At 43.6% G+C, this 23,061-nt stretch overlaps 1 protein-coding gene across 1 annotated transcript in view; it reads right to left on the bottom strand.

The window, feature by feature from the left end:
- Window positions 1-23,061, bottom strand: part of Cfap61 (cilia and flagella associated protein 61) — a 288,694-nt gene that overhangs the window by 184,573 nt on the left and 81,060 nt on the right. Inside the window, exons 11-13 of the mRNA XM_052181504.1 lie at window positions 20,124-20,299; window positions 18,448-18,487; window positions 14,993-15,132 (exon numbers count right to left, since the gene is read on the bottom strand). Of these exons, the coding sequence (XP_052037464.1) occupies window positions 14,993-15,132; window positions 18,448-18,487; window positions 20,124-20,299 (356 nt within the window). The remainder of the gene's footprint in view (window positions 1-14,992; window positions 15,133-18,447; window positions 18,488-20,123; window positions 20,300-23,061) is intronic.

The following is a 23,061-nucleotide window of genomic DNA, read 5'->3' as shown; positions in this document are numbered from 1 at the left end:
ACTCCACATCTGCTGTCCCCTGAGTTTTTGATTTTAGCCATTCTGACTGGTGTGAGGTGGAATCTCAGTGTTGTTTTGATTTGCATTTTCCTAATAACTAAGGATGTTGTACATTTCTTTAGGTACTTCTCAGCCATCCGATATTCCTCAGTTGAAAATTTTTTGTTTAGCTCTGTACCCCATTTTTAATAGGGTTATTTGATTCTCTGGAGTCCAACTTCTTGAGTTCTTTGTATATATTGGATATTAGGCCTCGATCAGATATAGGATTGGTAAAGATCTTTTCCCAGTCTGTTGGTTGGCATTTTGTCCTATTGACAGTATCTTTTGCCTTACAAAAGCTTTGCAATTTTATGAGGTCACATTTGTTGATTCTTGATCTTAAAGCATAAACCACTGGTGTTTTGTTCAGGAAAATTTCCCATGTCCATGTGTTCAAGACTCTTCCCCACTTTCTCCTCTATCAGTTTCAGTGTATCTGGTATTATGTGGCGGTCCTCGATCTACTTGAACTTGAGCTTTGCACAAGGAAATAAGAATGGGTTGATTTGCATTTTTCTATGTGCTGACCTCCAGTTGAACCAGCACCATCTGTTAAAAATGCTGTCTTTTTTCCACTGGATGTTTTTAGCTCCTTTGTCAAATATCAAGTGACCATAGGTGCGTCCTGTGTCAATCTCTCTGGATCCTTCATCTCCAACCTATTTCCACATTGTGGGCTTCTTTCTTTCCTTGTGTTACCTTTCAGACCCCACGTTAGTCTCCCAGACTCAGTTCATGCCCTCGTCATCGCTCACCTAACACCCTCACCCTCCAAACTCATGGACTTTCTGGGCCTACCTGGATACCAACTGTGCACACAAACCTCTCTGAATAAGCTAAACCGCCTGACTCTGATCCCTCACACTCCCCGCCCTTTTCCTCTCCAGACACTTCCTCCCTTCTATTTGTTTTGTGTTCATTCCTATCTACTGTGTATCATCCCAGTCTGTTAGAATAAAAGTTCAAAGACAAAGCTCCTAGCTTTGCTGCAGCCCCATGACTAGAACAGCTCCTGACGGACAGATAGACACTGTCCAGGGAATGAATCATGTAGCCTGGGTGAAAAGAGCCTGAGCTTCCCACGCTTATGACATGTCTTATGTGTATGGTAAGTGCTACAATTGAGTTATAAAGTGTGTACTGGGAGCCGGGAAGGTAAAGGAATATGAACGCTGTCTTAGTTAGGGTTTCTGTAGCTGTGATGAAACACCATGACCAAAAGCAACTCTGGGAAGGAAGGTTCTGTTCGGCTTGGTCTCCCACTTGGTCACTGCTCACCACTGAAAGAAGTCAGGACAAGAACTCAAGCAGGGCAAGAAGCTGCAGATGGGATCTGATGCAGCGCCCATGGAGGGTACTGCTTCAAGCCTTGCTCTTTATGGCTTATGCAGCCTTCTTACTTATAAAGCCCAGGATCACCAGCGTAGGGGTGGCACCGCCCACCATGGACTGGGCTCAATAGAGGCTTGCCAGCAGCCTGATCTTACAGAGACATTTTCTCAGTTGATGCCCCATCTCTCTGATGACTCTATCTTGTGTCAAGTTGACATAAACCTGGCCCCAAGCTCAGAGCCTAGACCACAGCATGGTCCATTTGGAAAGCCAGGGTTTCTCCGTGCCCACAGTGAGACGGAGTAAGCGCTCAGTGGGACTTGGAACTGTTTTCCTAAGTGTCACAGAACACAAGCATCATTTGTCCCCTCTGTTCACAGAAATCTGACCAGGTGACACAGCAATTTAGAATTATACCACAAAGCACATGTATCTGTTGTTTATATTCGGCAAAGAGGAACATTTGAGAATTTTCCTGTTCCTCGAACTTCAGCAGGAGGAGGAATGGGCAATAGGATCTGCCACCTAATGCAACCCTGCCCAACCCAAGACTTGAAATATGGCTACTGAGATTTTACAGGGGCTGTAACTGCCAGCTGAGTTTTGAAGTGCTAGGACAAATGAGATTTAGTTTTACCTAGTTTAAAATTTTACATTAATGTGACTATTAGAAAAATTAATATACTCAAGTGTATTTTTTTGTGTGTGTGAATGGAGCTATCCGGTATGTCATGTCTCTGAGATTTCTCTCTCCCCGCCCCCCCCCCCCCCTCTTTCTCTCTCATTCAACTATATGCTGAGGCCAAGCAGCATTCTCGGGTGTTATCCTCCGAATGCCACTGATGTCCTTCTAGACTGGCTGGGTCTCCTGCTGACGTGGAGCTCACTGATAAGGCTAACCTGGTTGACCTCAAGAAACCTCAAGACACAGCTCTCTCTGCCTCCCTGGTGATGCAGTCATTTTAAGTGGGTTCTGGGGATTGGGCCTACCTGAGGAGCACTTTATTGACTGCTGTCTCCCCAGGCCCTGAGAGCTCTTTTACACAAGTTTCTAACTCAGAAAAAAAAAAAAGAGGAGGAAGAGGAGCAGGAGGAAGAGGTGAAAGAGAGGAGAAGAGGGGGGAAGGGGAAGAGAAGGAAAAAGGAGGGGTACACAATACTAGTACACACCTTTATTCAGAAGGCTGAGATTACGCTTGAGAGTTCCAGGCCAGCATAGGCTAATAATGAGACCCTATCTCAAAGCAAAACAATAAGCAGAGACTGATTTAGTGTGCAGGGGCATCCTTGTTACTTCTGCCTCTGGTTCTAGCAACAGCAGGTGGCCTATTTGTTTTGACTTTAACTGGAATGGGAGGACCTTTGGCCTGCAGTAAGCATCGATACACGTCCTCGTTGCTTCTGTACAAAAACTGACAGGAGCATTTAGAAGGACCTGCAGGGACAAAAATGGAAAAGAGCCTGAGGGAAAGGAGGTCCAGTGACAGGCCCACATTGGGATCTAGCTCAAGGGGAGGCTCCAATGCCTGACACTATTACGAATGCTATGGTGTGCTCACAGACAGAAGCCTAGCATGGCTGCCCTCTGAGAGGTACAAGCAGCTGAAAGATTCAGATGTAGATACTTACACCCAACCAGTGGACAGAAGCTGGTCACCCCTGTGGTTGAATTAGGGAAAAGCTGGAAGGAGCTGAGGAGGGGGGCAGCCCTGTAGAAGGACAACAGTCTAAACTAACCTGGACCCCTTAGATCTCTCAGACACTGAGTCAGTCACCAACCAGACAACATACACCAGCTGATATGAGGCCCCCAACATATATACAGCAGAAGACTACCTGGTCTAGCCCCAGTGAGAGAAGATGCACCTAACCCTCAAGAGACTTGAGGCCCTAGGAAGTGGAGAGGTCTGGTGGGGTGGGGGTGGGCATCTTATTGGATATGAGGGGCCAGGGAGAGGAGGTATGGGATAAGGAACAGTCAGAGGGCAGACCGGGAGAGGGGTAAAAAAAAAGATTAAAGGATTAAAAAAAGAAGAAGAAAAGAAAACATGAAAGTGATTAACCTCCCAATTAAAATGCATTTACCTAAAACTCAATTGTTAAACTGACATTACTAAGAATGGTTCATTCATTCGCCCTAGTCACAAACAGTTCTGAAACATCTGGAGTGTCCCCGGGGTGGCCAGGTGCTGGGACCCCACTGGAGGGAAAAAGTTAGCCCATGATTTCTGCTCCCACTGGACTGACCCTGTACTGATTCCATAACCACAATCTGAGAAATAAACCAAAAGTCCCTCAAAAGTTTATAGTGCATGGACCATGAAATATGGTGGTCTTTATGGAAAGCTATGGAAAGCCCCAAGGAAAATCAGGTTACTTTGAAACAACTCATAAATGCTTGGGGGAAAGGTAAAAAGGAAGTAAAGGGAGGGGAGGATGCTTTGTTTGTATAAATATGTGCTATCACAATGTATATGATGGATCATATACGTTCTCCAAATGGAGAGAGCATGTGCTGTCCAACTTCCAAGCAGCTATCTTTATTTAGTGCCATATCCTTAGATAAATCATAAAGAGTAAGAATATTCATTGTAAAAAAAATATTCTAAGACTGTGTAAAACAAACTCTGATTCTATTGATAAGTATTTAAAAACACAAAATCTGCTCTGATATTTGCACATGGCCTTGAGGCATGGCAGGGCTGCAGATGGAAGTAGCTCGGTGAATATTCCTGAACACCGGTCTACCTTCCTCTCCCCACCCCCCACCCCCATGCTTCTAGAAGCTTCTAACCTTCTCTTGTGTTACAATCACTACTGAAGGCCTATTCTTTCAGTTCTGCTGGGTATAAGTCAGAAAAAGAACACTCCAGTGGTTCTGTTCTGTTCTGTTTCTGCCATGCATGGCCTTTCTAGAAGTAACTGTACACTTGGTGACCAAAATGACCCAGTTAATCCTTTTTTAAGGGCTCAAGCACAATTCTTAAGGCACCCTAAACCAAAGTGGGAGATTAGCTGTCCCTTTCCTCATCTATGCACCGGGCTTTCGGGGGACGGGGAGTATGTTCTCTTGAGAAATCCTGCCTCCTAGCCCTTTCCACCATTTCTCTCCCTTATACTTGAATGCCCCGATTTGTGAACTCTCAGGGCCCATGAAGAAAGGATGAAGCCATGGTCCACTGGTCCTCCTTGGACCTTTTCAGTCTTGGTAATCTGCTTAACCACAAGATGTTTTATTCATCTCCTAAAAACACAAAACAAACAAACAAAAAACCAGAAAAACAACAACAACAAAATGCCCACTGAGTCTGGGGCTTCAAGGTTGGAATTTGAGGTATTTCATCTGACTGCACACATAATAAAATAGCAAATGACATGCGAAAAGTAACAGGAAAGACTTGCCATTTCTCACTATAAACCTAACACTTTTAGAGACCACAGGTTTGTGTGTCTTTCCAGCTATTGTCTCACAGAAAACAAGACAATTAGTGAAGGGACACAAAGCTAGAAAGAAGAACATGTGTTGAGTGTAGTCATCACATGATCTACCCATCAGGCCTAGCATGATGCAAACACAAGCAAGAAGACAACCTTGCCCCAGACAACACAGTGGCCTCGAGGAACAAAGTTTCTATTGCATTTTGTTCAAAGAGGCCCACTGCAGACCTAAGGAACAAAGGACAGATTTGATCTTACCACAGACTGGCTGGGATAACATGAGCCTGAAATGAGTAAGATGATAACATCATAGAGGAAAAATAAGGTTAACAAAGTGTGTGTGAGCCACTCTCAAAAGTAAATCAAACAAATATATTAAAGGCAGGATCGCTCAGAGACTGACTACCGAAGTTTCCTGAGTAATGTTGACAAGGGCTTCGTGACCTAGCCAAGCAGTTAAATATTTCTAGCACAATAAATATTAGTTGGATGAGTAAGTCTGACATGTCTTCCTACAAAGGAAAAATGTCCAAATTCATAAAGGTGCAGCTTGGAAGGGTAGCAAGAGGGAATGAGCTACCAGTTCCACTAAATGTACCTTCCATTAATGACTGAACAAGAAGAAAGGTAAGTTAAGAATGGGTAAGTCGGGGAACATGGGAAAGCAATCTGTTATCTAGCATAAAACCCAGTGCTACCTTTGGGAACGTCTTAGTGATTAATATACAAATGAAAATTTCTCCTTTAAAGACCCCAGTAGTTACCATGAGAGAGAGAGAGAGAGAGAGAGAGAGAGAGAGAGAGAGAGAGAGAGAGAGAGAGCTGTTGACAGAAGAGGTAGCCCTCACTAACAATCAGATGAGTTATCTGTCTCTGTGCTCACCAGCATGGCCAGAGGGCAGATGACAGGCACAAATATAATTTCCCAAGGGAAGAAGAAGGAAATTAGGTAGGGGACCAGAACATGAGGTCATGAAATTTAAAGTAACCCAACACAAAAGCAGGAGCGATCCATCCCAACGTCGAGAAGTGAAGCAGAAACTAGAAGGATGTTATATATTTAAAAACCGTGGTATAAAAAAAGAACCCGGCAGGGCTGAGTGCCCTTGCCATGACCATGCAGCCCCCCCCCCCCCTCTCCGAGCTCCCGTCATGCTTTGCTCGCGGCTGCCTCTCTAGCGCACCTTGTGGAGGTGAAAGTTCCTTCCTACTCAGCCCTTAACCACCTGCGGTGCCCTTCCCAGTGCCTCTCATGTACCTTCTATCTAGTTCATCCGTGTCCTTTATTCACATCTTCCTTCTCTAGCTAGATGGCAGACCCATGAGGGACAGGGCTTCTGTCTGGGTCACGTAGGTTTCCCAGGCACATGAGCTGGCACATGCGCACAGTTGATGTTGCCTATTCCATTAGATGAATGAGGAGCTCCACCGTGGAGCCTCTGAGAAAGAAGGCACACAATTGACAAGTACCTTCTGGATGTGGTGCTACATGGATGTCAGCCCAGAATGTAACAGCCGAGCCAATTCGATAAAACCCAGTTCTTAGTGGAGCAGGTGCAGGAGAGGTCACCGCAGCAGAAAGGAAAGAAACAAAGGTCTTCAAAACACAAACCTTGAAGTCCCACCTGTCTCTAGACCTCCTTCATATGGAGTGAATCAAAGGCAGAAGCTCGTCCTGAATTGGCCTTTATTTTACTTCTAAGTGAAAATGTTCTCCCAGTTAGTGTAAACTTTGAACTTTAACTGATAGTTGGATAGTCAAATCAACACTTTCTATTACAGAAATAACAGGTCTATGATATGTTTTAAATCAAACTGAACTAATCAACGTGCATAAGAGGAAAGACGAAAAGGTCTGAATGAAAACCTCACTAGAGAAGTTCCCTGAATGAGCGAGAAGCATTTGAAACACATTAGCACAATTCCGTGGCACCCATCACTAAGGAGCTGGGTGCTCACGGCACCAAAGGAGCCTTGCTAGAGAGCTGCCTACAGTGTCCAAATCCAATTCCTAACGGTAGAGGTGGGCAGCTCATAAAGCAGTTAACTCTCAAAAGGCCACGCTTTGAGAGTTTGTACAAAAGTAAGCTGTACTGTAATCATAGGGACTGGCAACTCCACTCTCTCTTGACCAAGCAGGTGGAAAACTTATGTCTACACAAAACCTTGCATGGGAATGTGGTACCACCTTTGTTAACAATGATCTGAACTTTGAAATAGCCAAGGTCTGTTCACCCTTAGTAGGTGAACAGACAAATAAACTGCATTGGGCCTAGACGATGGGATCTTATTTGGTGCCAAGACAAACGAGTCACCAAGGCATGACGTGACATGGAGGTTTAATGCATCATGACCAAGTAAGAGAAGCCAAGTTGACAAGGTGGCGTACTGTAGGATTCTAACTATTTTTCTAGAAAAGGTGGAAATTACAGTGAGTGAGGAGATCAGAGAGTGCCAGCATTAAGGGAGGGAAGGGATGACAGGCAGGGCACAGAAATTTAGAGCAGTAAAACTATTCTTTGTGACATTACAATGGCACCATTACAGATTTTCCCAAATCCACTGAATACACAAGGCCATGCTTGTTACTTTCCTCATTGCTCTGACGAAATACTTGAGAACAACTCAAGGCAGGAAGGATTTATTTCAGCTTGTCGCCTGAGAGGACACAGGCCTCCGTGACAAGGGGACACGGCAAGGGGAGCCTGAAGCGTTTGCTCACATGGTGTCCACACTAAGGAACTGGGAAAAGATGACTATGGTACTCACTGGCCTTCACGTCTTTTTTATTCAGTTCAGAACCCCAGACCAAAGGACAGTGTTCCTTCATTCAACATGGGTCACCCCTAGTTAAACATCTCTGGAAATGCCCTCACAGACATGCCCAGGGGTGTCTTCTAGCTGACTTTAAATCTATTCAGTTGACAATCAGACCATCGCAGATGATAAGCTGGAGCCCCAGCACAAATGATGGACTTCGGTTAATAACAAGGCATCAGTTTGTTGGTCCGCTGTAACAAATGTAGCATTCTGGTGCCAAATGAGCATACTGAACAGGTACGGAGGTATGTGGAGCCTTTGTGTGTCTCCTCAATTTTGCAGTGACCCTAAAACTATTCTACATATAAAGTTTATTAATGAAAAAAAAGTAGTTATCTTTACTGTCCCCTCCAGTTCTGCCTGTGGAGAATCATGTGCCTTATTCTAGAACTTCTGCACACATTTAAGATAAACACTGGCTGCAGAGCACGTGTGGTGTTCTTTTTCCTCCTCCTCTTCCCTTCAGTGGTAGGTGGGATCAACTGTGTTTTGCTGGGAGCATACCTAGTTGACTAGTGTCATATCTCCTAGCTTCCCCTGCAGCCAGATCAGGTCAATGATCAAGTTCCAAGAGGTTTTAAGGCTCAGGGAAATTGTATGCCGGGGTGGAGATGGCGTGTAAAACCTAGTCCTACCCTTCCCCAATCCTCAAAGATCCTAGGTGAGAGGGAGCTGGCACATCTGAGCAGCTTGGCCATCGTCCTTTCCCATGTGCTAGACCTTAAGGTCAGAGATGCTACTTCTCCGTTGGATGAATTCATGCAATAGGTTGAAAGTATCAGGGGTCAGGTGGCAGCACTGACTCACCAAGGTGGCATACTTATTGTAATGAGCAGCATGAACGAAGCAATGTCCATAAATGCCCTGACCTAGGCAGGCAGCATGGCTAAAGTAACTTTTACAGTGGCATGACCTGTAATCTAATCATGGTGTTTCCAGGCATGAAATAGATAAGAAGCCTGAGGCATTGTTTTGTTTGATCTGTAAAAGCTGAAAAATTCCCAAACAAGGGAAAGAAAAATCTACATTGTACCATGGCAAAAGAGACCTTGACACATGAACCAATTTTCAGACTTGAGACAGTTTGCAGACACAGAACCCCTTGAATGAAGGGATGGTCAGGTTCCTCTGAGGAAAGACCTTGATAAAATGCCTATAACTTTTACAGCTGGCCTTTCTCCAGTCCTTCCCAAGAGAGACCTTTAGCATGTTACAAGGGTAACTGTACACTGGAGGAAAGAAAATTATCAGACTTTCCAGAGTCTATTAGATGCTTCTTCTGAATTGTCTATAATTCTGGTAGACATCAAGAACACAGTGGCTCTCCAGTTAAAGCAGAAGCTTGGGGGGGGGGAGGTGTCAGGTGACTAATGGGAATTTTGGCTGAAGTCCGACTTATAGTGGGTTGAGTGGGTCCCCAATCTCACCTATGGTTATTTCCCCAGTCCCAGAATATATAATTGGGATATACTTAGAAAATGGCAGAATTCTCATATTAGTTCCCTGATCTGTGGAGTGGGGGCTATTATGGTTGGAAAGGCCAAATGGAAGCCTTTAACATTGCCTCTGTGAAGGAAAGTTGTGAATCAAAAACAGTATTACATGTCTGGAGGAATTGTAGGAACTATTGCCACCATTAAGAACTTAAAAGATACAGGATGCTACTAGTTCCCTTTAACTCTCCTATCTGGCAAATGCAGAAGACAAATGGATTGCAGAGAATGACAGTTGACAGTTGAAAAGTCAGTCAAGTACACATCTCCTGGTCTATGGTATGTAGCTATTAATCTAATGAATGTCCTGTTTGTAAGGACCACCAGAAACAATCTGCTTTCAGTTGGCAAGACCAGAAGAATATCTTTATAGTTTTACTTTAAGGATATATTAACTCTCTAGCCCTGTGTTATAACTTTTAGAAGGGATCTTGATCATCTATTGCTCACAAAAACAATATCAAATTAGTTCACTATATTGATAACATTTTGCTGATTGGACAAAGTGAGCAGGAGAGAGCATCCATGCTGGACCCACTTGTAACACATCCATGCATCAGAGGATAGGAAATAAATCCATCAAAAATTCGGGGGCTTTCCACTTCAGTGAAATTCTTAGAAGTCCAGTGGTCTGAGTCATATAGAGATATTCCCTCTAAGGTGAAGGATAAGTTGGTGCATCTGGGCCCTCCCATCACCAAGAAAGAAACATGTTTAAGGGCTGTATTGGCTAGTTTTGTGTGTCAACGTAACATAAGCTAGAGTCATTAGAGAGGAAGGAGACTCAGTTGAGGAAATGCCTCCATGAGATCCAGCTATAAGGCACATTCTCAATTATCAATAGAAGATCAGTGGGGGAGGACCCAACCCATTGTAAGTGGTGCCACCACTAGACTGGGGTCCTGGGTTCTATAAGGAAGCAGGCTGAACAAGCCATGAGAAAAAAGCCAGTAAGCAGCACTCCTCTGCACTAAGTCCGGCCTTCAGGTTCCTGCACTACTTTTAAGTTCCTGTCCTAACTTCCTTTTGGTGATGAATAGCAATATGGAACTATAAACTAAATAAACCCTTTCCTGTCCAACTTGCTTTTTTTTTTAAAGATTTATTTATTTATTGTTATATGTAAGTACGCTGTAGCTGTCTTCAGACACACCAGAAGAGGGCATCTGATTTCATTACGGATGGTTGTGAGCCACCATGTGGTTGCTGGGATTTGAACTCAGGACCTTTGGAAGAGCAGTTAGTGTTCTTACCCACTGAGCCATCTCTCCAGCCCCCCAACTTGCTTTTTGATCATAGTGTTTCTGCCATAGCAATAGAAGCCCTGACTAAGACAGGCACCAGGACAAAGCCTGGAGAGAGCATATTACTCACTTGAGTGTGTTACTCAAGGCCACACAGCAAGTGACTCAGAAAGCACCTAGCTTTGTGTGTAGCCTGGAACAGAAGGTTATTCAACAGGTCCAGGCTGATCCATCACTTGGATCATATATCCAGCAGACCTGACGACACTTGAGGAGTCAGTGATACACAAAGATACTGTTCAGACCCTCAGACAGGCCCCATAGGTGAATCACAGAAGAGACCTTTGGGATTTTGGAGCAAAGTGCTACTATTATCTGCAGACAACTATTCTCCCTTTGAGAGAGAGAGCTCTGACTGCTATTGGGTCTTAGTAGTGAAGGGTAATCTTCACAGTGGGCAGAACTTTGGCCAGTACAGATTGCCATACACTTTCTTTGGAAGGAGAAATGGCCAAATTATTCACTGACTTATGTGCTATAGCCAATGGATTAGCTGGATGGCCAGGGTCTTGAAAAGAGCATGACTGGAAAGTTAGTGAGAAAGGTATCTGGGGAAGAAGTATGTAATATATCTCTTCAAATGGGTGAAGACTGTGAAGATGCTTATGTCCCATGTACATTTTGAAGTCATCAAAAGGTGACTTCACAAAAAGACTTTATCTTTTTTATGTTCATTTAATAACATGTCCATCATTTTTATGATTGGAAGAAAATATATATACTGTGTTGAATATAATAATAAAATAAATAAAGATTTAAAAAGGTGACTTCAGCTGAGGTGTAGTCCAATAATCAAATAGAAGGTATTGTCCATTCTGTAGACTGCCAGACTTTCCCAGGACATCCTTGTCATTGCCCAGTAAGACCATGAACAAAGTGGCCATGGTGGCATAGATGGGGGCTATACAAGGGCTCAACAACATGAACTTTCACTCACCAAGACTGAGCTGGCTATGGGGTGCTGTTGAGTGCTAGATCTGCCATCAGCAGTAACTGACAACTGAGCGCTATTCCCTGGGATGACCAGCCAACAACCTGGGGGTAGGTTGACTATACTGGATGACTTCCTCCAGGGAAAGAATAATGCTTTGTCCATACTGAAATAGATATTTATTCTGGCTATGAACCTGCCCTTCCTGTATGTAATACTTCTGCAAAAAAGAAATGTCATTCACAGGCTTACAGAATGTCGTCATATCCACTATTATGGTATGCTATAAGGTATGGATTCTGACCAAGGAACTCATTTCACAGCCAGAGAAGTATAACAATGAGCTCACAACCATGGTCCACTGGTGTCACCATATTCCCCACCATCCTAGGTCAACTGACCTGATAGAAAGATGGAATGGCCTTTTAAGATTTATTTATTTATTTATTTATTTATTTATTTATTATTTATATGAGTACACTGTAGCTGTCTTCAGGCACATCAGAAAAGGGCATCAGATCCCTTGGTTGTGAGTCACCATGTCATTTCTAGGAATTGAACTCAGGACCTTTGGGAAAGCACTCAGTGTTCTTGACCATTGAGCCATCTCTCCAGCCCTGGAATGGCTTTTTGAAGACACAGTTTTAGTGGAAACTAGTTGGCAGCATCCTGAAGGACTGGGGCAGGGTTCTCCAGAAGTTGGTATATGCTTTGAATCAGTGTCCAATATTTGGTTTCTCCCATCACCAGGAATAGAGGAATGGAAAGGAGAATAGTTCCACTACCACTCTTAGCGACTTGGTAGGCAAGTTTAAGTTCCATTGGCCTAGAAGTTTTGGGTTGAGAGCAGGGAACACTCCTGCCAGAAGTCACAACACACATTCCACTGAGCTGGAATCTCAGACTTTCTCCCAGACACTTTGGGCTTCTGAAGTCCTTGTGCCAATAGGCTATGAAAGGAGTAACAGCATTAGGAAGGCTGGTTGATCAGATTACAAAGGGGAAATCAGGTTGCTGTTCCACAACAGAGGTAAGAAAGATTATGTCTGGAGTACAGGAGATCCTTTGGGGCATCCTTTGGTGCTACCATGCCCTGTGATCAACCTCAATGAGAAAAACCACAAATGGCTAATCCAGGCAAGACGAAAAACAGCACAGATACTTTGGAAATGTAGGTATGGTGACTCCTCCAAGAAAAGAGCCAAAACTTATCAAGGGTGGAGGAGTTACAGGATGGGTACTGGATGAAAGTCGTTACAAATGGCATCTCAGTTCGTGTGACCAGTTGCAGAAATGAGGATTATAAGTGACGTGAATGTTCCTGTCCTATGTTGTTAAGAATGTGCTTGCACAGATATTTGTGTTTTCTTCCCTCATCTTTATCATCCAATGTAACATCAATTAAGAGAACATCGGTGGTTGCTATATTTAAGTTTTGAAAAACCTAAAGAATGTCCCCTGAAGGACATTGTCCTAAAAAGTTATAATACATTTGTATGCACAGTTGTACGAGGGATAATCATGTTGGGTGTAAAAATGGTGTGGCTGTTGTTTACATTTGGGAATCAAGCATGACCTATGGAGCTATGGCTATGCATCAAGTGGCGAAGGAGTGGGCTTATGAGAGCTACTCCTGATTGTCCATTTCATTCTGACTGGAATTAACCAAACTCAAGCATCTGGGTACATCCGTGAGGGTTTTTCTTTAATTAAATAATTTGAAATAGGAAAACCCACTTTTCATCCCAATTTTCTGTTTGTTTTTGTTTTTGTTTTTTTTGTTTTTTTCAAGACAGGGTTTCTCTGTATAACCCTGGCTGTCCTGGAACTCACTCAGTAGACCAGGCTGGCCTCGAACTCAGAAATCCACCAGCATCTGCCTCCCAAGTGCTGGGATTAAAGGCATGTGCCACCACTGCCCATTATCCCAATTTTCTAAGGTGGGAAGATCCACCTTCTGCTGGTAGCCGACATACAGGACATGGAAGAAGGAAGCTCTCTCTTTGCATGTTTGCCCTCACTCTTACTGACAAGTCCATTCCCCGACTAGAGCTCACTTCTTTGGGATTCTGGCATAGATATATACTAAAAACCAACTGTGACATGCAGCCTTGTGCAATGAACAGCTACTGGATTCTTAGACTTTCTTTCTGTTGGTAGACAGCCATTGTTGGTCTCACTAGACCATAGCCTGTGAGTCACTCTAATAAATCCCCTTTCTATCAGTTCTGTCCCTCTAGAGAACCATGACTAATACAGGTGCTACACAGGCTAATGGGGGGAGAAATGTCACCAACGGTTAGTGTCACCATTCAGCAGTGGAACTTGCATGCTATACTAGACAAGAAGTGCCAGACAAGATGTGACTTGTAGTGCAACAGTGGCACAGCTATTATGGGGACAAATAACTGCTTTCTGAAGTGGACTTAAGGTCAACTTTACAGGACATGACTAATGTTCGAGATGCTGGAAGGCAGGGCAAAAGCCCATAGCTGTAGAATTCACATGCCCCCATAGAAACTGCTGTTTTGTTAAATGTGATATGCCTGTTATGTCTACTTACACCCATAGAATACTGTTACTCTCATGAGGAGTTCTTTCCTTCAGTGGGTGATAGTTATAGCCATGATTCTTAATAGCTGAGAATAAGTGTCTCTTACTAAAATACAGTGGTCCAGTGCTTAAATGTAAATGGAAGAAAACAATAGGACATTTCTATCACCCTTTCCAAGACTTGGGGAACATTTTCAAAGATGGCAAAGAAAGAATGTAAGCACCTGGGGAAAGGGTTGAGTGTTGTTATTTCCCACAAGGGAAGAAGGAAGTTCATCAAACTCAGCTATGGAAATGTACCAGGTTCACCAAGCTGGTAAGACTCAGAAAGGGAGAAGATCCACAAGCCTCCTTCCCGAGGTTATACAAGCAATGAACAATAGCTGGGAGAGAAGAGAGTCTTTTGGAAGAGCTATCTGCAGGCTGCCAAAAGAACTCTTGAAAGAGAGCTTCGGGAAGTCTTCACCCATACTGGTGTGGGCTCTTCAATGATGCAGCTGTCTTTGAGTCCCTCATGTCTCTGTAAGTAACCCATGTTCCTATAAATAACCCATATGGCTCATTGACACCAAGCTAGATTTCATAGATCACTTCTTTAGCCTGTTGTTGGTATCCTATCTTGGATGAACAGACACATATTACTTTTTGTTGCTATGATAAAATACTATGATCAAAAATGATCTATGGAAGAAAAGTTTATTTCGGCTTATGGTTCCAGACCGGAGAGTTGGCAATGACAAATGAGGCGTGGAAATGGTGAGATAATGTCTTCAAGCACACACATACACACACACACACACACACACACAGAGAGAGAGAGAGAGAGAGAGAGAGAGAGAGAGAGAGAGAGAGAGAGAGAGAGAGATGTAGGGCGAGGCCATAAATTCTCAAACCCGACCCCAGTGACATTCTTCCTCCAGCAAGTTCTCTGCCTTCCAAAACCTTCTCCAAACAGCATCACCCACTGGGGACCAAGGGTTCTAACACCTGAGCCTGGGGGGGGGGCATTTTTAATTCAAACCAGAGCAAGACATTATCGATGCCCCCCAGGAGGTGAGACGACTCAGGAGTTCACTTACCTGAGCAACCCAGCTCGATGGAACACGTAGAGATCATGGTCCAGGGTGCAGTTGTTGAACGGGACGACCTTCACAAAGTTCTGGATGAGGACAAACTCGGGCGTGAGATGGGGCACGGATATCAAGCAGAAGTTCTTCTCCTAAAAGGATTTTTAAAGATCAATAGACATTTGGAAAGCATAAGAAGCACATTATCTTTAAACAAATCTGTGCTATAAAACACTGTGAAGAATAGAAGCGAAGCACACAGGAGAAAATACTCAAATTGGAGGGTCACTCGTAAAACTCAGGGAGCCAAGCTACTAGGAGAAGATGCAGAAGACACCAGCAAAGCTGGCTGAGCGAGACAAGTGACTGTCATGTAGGTGGCCCACTCATAGTCGCTCTTTTTATTCCTGCTGCTGCCCTGAGACAGGGCTTCATTATGCAGCCGAACCTGGCCTCTAACTCAAATAACTCAAATCCTCCTGCCTCAGCCTCCCAAGTTCTGAGATTACAGGTTTAAAGGTATATGCTACCCCATTTAAGTCCTAGTAGCTGATCTCACTGATTTGTTTAATTTTTCCTCTCTGGAGTCTGCGCCCAGAGCCTTGCATACGCTGGGCAAGAACTCCTGCCGAACTCTCACACCAGCCTTTTTTTCTTCAAGAAACGGTTCTCTAAGTGGCCCAGGCTGGCCTTAAACACTTCTCTGTAGTCCATGTAGATCTTGAACTTGCAACCCTCTTTCTTCAGCCTTCTAGTTTTCTGGGTTTATAGGCCCATGCTACTCGACCTGGCCTAGATTTTTAAACTAAGGCTGTTCGCAGTTGGAGTTCAGTTTTATCAGTGAGTAAGCAGGGCAGCACAGTATCAAAACAAGGGCCTTTAACTTAAGAAACGAGACTCAGCCTTTCCTCTGTGAAGTGTGGGTGGTATTCCAGGCCGTTCGGGCTCTAAAACATGAATTCTTTGTCACAGCCTCATCCGTTCTAAGTGATAACCTAGAGATGGATATGGACCCAGGAAGACATAAGACAATCAGCAAGTCCTGACGCACGCCTTTTGCCCGTCTCTGCTTACTGTCCCAGGTGGCAGCCGTGGTCACATGCGACCAATGAGCATTTGCAATGTGGCTGATACAACTGAGAAACTAAATCTTAATTTAATGACATTTAATTTAAAGTTTAAAAACTGGCACCATTTTAGCATTTGAAATGTAAATGAAGATTATATTCAATAAGAAGAAAGAAAGAAAGAAAGAAAGAAAGAAAGAAAGAAAGAAAGAAAAAGAAAGAAAGAAAGAAAGAAAAGAAAAGAAAAGAAAAGAAAAGAAAAGAAAAGAAAAGAAAAGAAAAAAGAAAAGAAAAGAAAAGAAACTGGCACCAAAGCTGGGCGGTGGTGGTGCACGCCTTTAATCCCAGGACTTGGGAGGCAGAAGCAGGAAGATTTCTGAGTTCGAGGCCAGCCTGGTCTACAGAGTGAGTTCCAAGACAGCCAGGGCTACACAGAGAAACCCTGTCTCACAAAACAAAAAAACAAAAAAACAAAAAACTGACACCAAAGTTGATTTATTGGGAAAGTTTTGTGTGTAGGCTTTCGTCATGTCAATTTGTCCATCTCAATCTGACTCTATGAAGTTTCTTATCCAACTGCAAATTTCATGAGACCTAAACAGAGTTAAGTACTGCTGATGAAAATTCAGTTCTTACACAGAGGTCTGCTACAGTCTAAAAGCTCTGCACTCCCAAGGCTTAGCTCGAGCCGGAAAGCATATAAAACAGCTCATTAGCAATTTCGACATTGATTGCATGCTGCAGTGGGTGCCTGTGAGACACTGGCCTGGGTGAGATGTGTTATTAACGGGGGTTACATTTCTTCCTTTTTCCTCTTTTGTTCACGCGGCTACTGGAACATTCACTCCAGCGTCTGATGACTGTACAGCTCAAGGCTGTCTGTGTTCCTCGAAACCACTTGATCCTGTCCCAGGTCCCCGCAGAAGCAGCCTGCTCTTCCCAGAGCTAATTTGTCCCTTTGGGACTTTGCCTCCTCTTGAACCCTGTGAAGGTATTACTCGTGCTAATCCAAAGCCCTCAGGACATTTTGCAGCCCCAAGGACTGAATCATTATTTGACCTTATCTTCCTTCTTTCTAGCAAAATAACACAGCTTCTTTCAGGGAAACTTTAGAATCACAATGCTGAGCTGCTCAAGCTGAAAATAAGGACTGGGTGCCAAGTCTCGGTGGGCTTCCTTAGGGAGGGGGGGACTGACGATAATGAGTTCCTTCAGCTTGGATTTGAGGGATTAGGGGTGAAGTAATGAAGGTATTTTGTTCCTGTATCCTTATATCCCCAAGTCAAATAGAATCAAAATGTAAACAGGTCCTCTGCCCATTAAAATCCAGTCCTCCTTTTATACTGTGGATGTTTAAAATAGGAACGAAACTCAGTGAAATGTCTTTAAGGCATCTTTGAGAGAACCAGCTTTGAAAAGTCTTTGTTGGATTAATCCACATTGCTTTATGAGCTTTGAAAAAATGCCTTAAAAATCAATTTAAAGAAACCACAGCGGAGAATATATTGCCCCATTCTAAGGCCTTTTTTTTTAGTTTTGAAAACACAAGAAAGTGAAATCTAAGATCACATTATTAAACTCTGTGTGTGTGTGTGTGTGTGTGTGTGTGTGTGTGTGTGTGTGTGTGTATTTTGCCTCTCAATATAACAAATAGAAAGGACACATGAACCAACATATATTCTGCTCAGTTTGCACCCTGAAGAAGCACGCTGAGATGTAACTGTTCCAGCTGATCACCAGTCCTTCCGATGACTTACCGTTTCCCCTGACTGTCTTCCTTCTCCACTTTCTTTCCTTTTAATGATCATCGGTTGGCTAGGATTCCCATCCCCAGACAACAATGAGACAGCAGAGAGGCTCAGAATCTCTCAGACAGAGGAGTATGTTTGCATTTTGATCTCAGACATGGGCTGAACTTCTACACACCAGCCACCATGTTAGGTCTCAGGAAGGAGTAGGGTAGTGATGCTAACCTGGAAATCAACCACACGTTTCTTCCTCCCCACCTGAGATGCCAACCTGGAAATAAACCACAGGCTCCTCTTCCCCACCTGCCACAAAGCAAGGTATTGATGCCAGGATAGTTTGAGTCAATGTAAACCACAAAGTAATTCAAAATCTGAAGGACTAAGGACTCCTAACTGTGAAAGATTTAATCACAATAGAACATCAGAATGGTGTCTCTAAGAGAAACAATTCCACAGAGGACACGTTACTGAAAATGACACATTTTCTCTTTTTGAGAGTCCATGACATGCCGCTTGACCATCTTCTCAGAACAGGGTAACAGTTCAAGCCTCAACATTCACAGCATTTAGAATGTCTGCATGATAAATATTCCATTTCCTATAACTTAACTACAAAACTAGATACGTTACTCAAAATTCAGCATGTACTCACAGGAAAAAGGCTGAAAACAAAACTCATAAAATCCAGTGACCTGTAAATAAGACAGTGAACAAAGTTACTGGACTGGAAGTAAATGCAGTGTCCTGAGACAGCTAAGAAGATTCGTGCAGCCTGCGTCTTGCCGCAGTTAGCCAGCCAACAATCCCTTACATAGGTGAATGCCAATCACTTATATACACCATGGGCTTCATGTGTCAGCAATGAAGTATTTTTGGATAATCTTACAGGGACCAATAATATCTGTGCAATTCAAAGCCAATGCTAATGATGGCCAATCTGTAGACAAAACCTTCTTCCCCTTTGGGAAGCGTCAAGGGGAGATTTGGCAGTGTGGTGGACCAAAAGGTCTGATCTTTTTAGCTCCTGTTTGCAAAATAATATCCAAACTTCCACATTTGTATTTTCACAGGCAAACTACAAGATGTCATCAAGCTAAATAAAAAATAACCACCTAGACAAAATCTTACCTTAAAACAAAGAAAATAAGCATAAAATGAATACAGAAAGCCATTCCGGGCTCTTTAGTCTACTCTGTAATTAAAATAGAAAACTTTTCAAGTTCCATGATTTCCATAAAAGCTGAACATTTAATATTAAAAACCATGGTTCTGGAGGCTAAAAGGGGTCCTAGAGGGATTCTGTTTAGACGCACCTCTAAAAAGGAAATGGCCAGCCCTGTCACTGGTTATCTCAAAGGTACTCTAGAACCTTCCACTCTATCGAAATGGGCACATATTTTTCTCTTCAAGATATTTAGTAGATAAGGTTGTAGCCCACCCTTGTGCTGTGCAAGAGGACTTGCTGGACTCAGGCGTCGGGCAGTGGTCCTGAGACCGAGATGGAGGCCGAGAGTGGTGCACAGCGCTGCATGCACAGGCGCTCTTGAGAGGCAGGAAGTGAGAGCCAGGCTTCGTCTGCCAGACATCATGCCTCCTTCTCCCACTAGCTTTCCCAAATTGTTTAACCTTTAACCTCCTCTCCTATCGTCCACTCTGGTGAGTCTCTCTCACAGGGTGGAGCATGAGGTAACAGACCGGATGCACATTGTGGCACCGCTCGAGGACAGCCAGTCATGAGAACTAAGTCAACCAGGCCTCTTGAAACTTTAGCTGGAAATCCAAGTCCTGGCCAGAATGCCCTCCTACGAGATTCTCAGGTAGACCTGAGGCTGTCTGCTGTCTTCTGAGACTAAACCTACAGCAGGGAGTCAGGGTTAAAAAAGGTAAAGAGAAAAATTCCTCTTCAACTTGACTGTCCAAGGTTGGGATCTAGCACTGTCTACCATGAGTCCTACCACTGGACTTAACCTCAGAGTATCAGCCTTGATTGAAGGATTTTCTATTACTTGTACTCAAAAGCAGTACAAATTCAAAGACTCAGAGGAAGGCACATGGAATAGAATAGAATCAGCATAGGCTACACAATAGAAATTTTCCTGGTCTTTAACTGTGATGCAGGATAGAACTAGCCAGATATATTTATTCCTTTTTGTAAGTCTTACCCAAATTTTACAGGCTAGAATCTTTAGATGGGGCCCAGGAGTCTGTTGTGTTTTAAGGTCCCTAGGAGAATGTGATATGGGGCCAGTTTAAAGATCACATTCTAGGAAAAAGCATTGCTGAAGAACTTCTTAGCATAACAGATAGACATCGGAGATCAGTACTTGCCTGGCCTCATATCTCTCATCAATACAAAAGAGCTGGATACAAAATGCTGCAGATTCTCCCAGGTAGAGGGGGCGGAAGTGGGAGGACTCCACGGAGAACAGGAGAGAGGAGCTCAGACTGGTCGCGACGTCGTCCTCGTCCACTAAGGAGAGTACACTTAGGTTCTTTTCCATGTCCTAGAGGAAAGAGAGGGGCAGCCCATGGGAACCACGGAGCTCCCGTGGGCTACTGGCTGCACTGTCTCTCCATGGCCTGTCCCTGTGACTGTGGTTGGCTGAAACAAGGTCTATTCGAAGACCCTCTTAATGAGATTCAAAAGTCTCCCACAGAGGCCAAAAAGCAAATTAGGTAAAGATCAGTATGGTAATGTTGTATTTTATATATTAACAAGATCAGCAAGTTCTCTCTTGAAAGCTGGTTTTATTGAGATTTTGTGGTACTAGAATTTCTGAACCTTTGGAACACCTTCAAATGGAATGGAGCCTAGAAAAGTCCACTGGACCTCATCTACCAGGGAAGTTAACAGTGGGTACCATCCACTCTAATCTGGGAGTTACTTACAGATATTATAATCCAGAGGAACATGAGTTACTCTGAGTTCCTTCTGGAATTTTTATTAATCAAACAGCACAAGCATATAGGGAAAGTATTAGTTTTAAAACTTCATAAAGAAAACCAGCTGTCCCTGTCCCCTGTCTCCCCCCTCTATCAGGTGTCACTGTCAACCTTTTTTGTTTCTTGGAGTATTTATGTCTATTTTGGAAAAATACATTTATACTCTTTCTTAATTCATTAATGTAATTTGTTCCTTCTTGAAATTAAAGGGATGGACAAATTCAATGCTCTTCCACCTTTCCCTCCCTACATTCTATCCCCATATAATTAAATCACATTTCTAGTTATATCAGTATTAACATTGTTATGCTATATTGTAGATTATGGAACACAGATACCGTTATGACATCATTATATATGTCAGGATGTACTGCGGATACCTTGAATAGAGTAATAAACTCCATTCTCATTTGGGTACTTTATTTTTATTTCCTTTGTTTCTAATTTTTTTCATGTTTTGTAAGATTTGCAAACTTTTTGGTCAAATAGCAATTGAGTATTTCAAGTAATCTATGAGCTACATTGTTTCTCTCACCCACGCATCTAATCTGGACTTGGAGCTGTGTGTGTGTGCGTGTGTGTGTGTGTGTGTGTGTGTGTGTGTGTGTGGTTTGAAGAAGAAATGTCCCCTCTAGGTTTGGGCATTTGCACACTCGGCCCATTTTGTGATGCTGTTTGTGAGGGTTTAGTAAGTGAGGCCTTGTGGGAGGAAGTATGGCGGTGGGCTTTGAGAGTGTGCAGCCTTGCCCTACTTCCATTTCTTCTCAGTTGTTCATGCTTTCTGTTAGAGATGGGATCTCACAGCATTCTGCTCCTGCTGCCATGCCTGCCCCTGCCCACCAGGCCCCCCACCACTGTGGCTGGCCTTTATCCCTCAGAAACTGTGATCTCAAATAAACTCTTTCACAAGCTACTTTTGATCATGGTGTTTTACCACAGAAACAGAGAAGTTACTAATACAAAGCTCTCCCAGTCTCCATCCTGCAGGAGAGACTGTGGGAGGCAAACAGTAGCCCTCAAAAAATGTGTGTGCATGTGTGTGTATCTGTGTGTATATGTGTGTACACGTGTGTGTGTGTGTATGTGTATGTGCATGTATGTATGTCTGTGTGTGTATGTGTGTGTATGCATGTGTGTCTGTGTGTGCGTGTGTGTCTGTGTGTGTGCATGTGTATGGGTACGCACATGTGTATGTGTGTGTATATGCACGTATGTGTGTATGTGTGCATGCATGTATATATATGCCTATGTGTCTCTGTGTGTGTATGTGTGTGTCTGTGTGTGTGTGTATGTCTGTGTGTGTGTGTGTGTTTCCCCGATACCTGAGAATATTTCTCCTACAGGGCAAGGGGACTTTGAAGATGCCACTAAATTAAAGATTTTGAGAACTGAAGGTTTTCCTGGTTTATCCAAATAGGATGAAATTACTAGGGACAGAGGGAGCTCAGATAGGATAGGGAGGGGCACTGTTGTGGCCCTGAAGATACAGGAAAATGGCATAGGACAAAGAATGCACATGTCAGAGCAAGGGAACAGAGTCTCCCCTAGATCCTTCAGAAGAAAGAAAACTTCCACCAGCACTCTGAGGCTTAGTGTGCTGAGACGAGAGGGAATTCCGATCTTGGCCTGTAAGATGACAGGGACCCATTGTTTTAAGCCACCAAGCTGTGATAACTGATGACAGAAGCAACAGAATACTCTAACAAACACCAGCTACCGGCCTGGTCTTTTCCCCTAGGGTGTGGCTGTTCAGCTGTGTAGCATGTGCAGGGAGTTTGGAGTCTGGGCTACTCCTTACCAGGCTGCCAAGGAGACCGCTGTGCTCACCCCACACACAGACCCCTCCACCCGGTTCTTACTTCCCCTCAGCGAAGCCTCCAGCCCTTGTGGAGAGCTCACACCACTTTCCCAGTCTCTTCTGAGGCTTGCTTCCTCTTCCTTAGGTCTGCTAAGCCCGTGCAAACTCCTTCATCGATTTTCTTCATTCTAAATATTTTTAAAGTGCTTATCTGGCAATAACTTCCCTCTGCCCTGTTGTCTTTTGTAGATCTGTGCCCTTTTCACTTCTTCTCTGTCATTTCAAGTGTGTTTGTTTGGTTTTGTTTTTTTTTTTTTCCCTTTCTGGAAGGGTCAGGAGATAAACACAGGAAATCGATCTTTCTTGCTTACCCAGATGTCCTCAGGGGGTCTAGCAGGTTCTGGTCCCCACTTCCCATCCCATCCATGTTTGGGTCTATATAGAAATGGCCTTACTCTTAGGAATATTAGAGAGAAAACTGGCACCTTCCACTATATCTCCACACTCCTGCCTGGGGCACAGCAA

Source organism: Apodemus sylvaticus, chromosome 5, assembly GCF_947179515.1.
Source record: "Apodemus sylvaticus chromosome 5, mApoSyl1.1, whole genome shotgun sequence".
Lineage (NCBI taxonomy): Eukaryota > Metazoa > Chordata > Mammalia > Rodentia > Muridae > Apodemus > Apodemus sylvaticus.
Note: the sequence above shows the minus strand (reverse complement) of the source record. Positions and strands in the feature narration are given on the sequence as shown.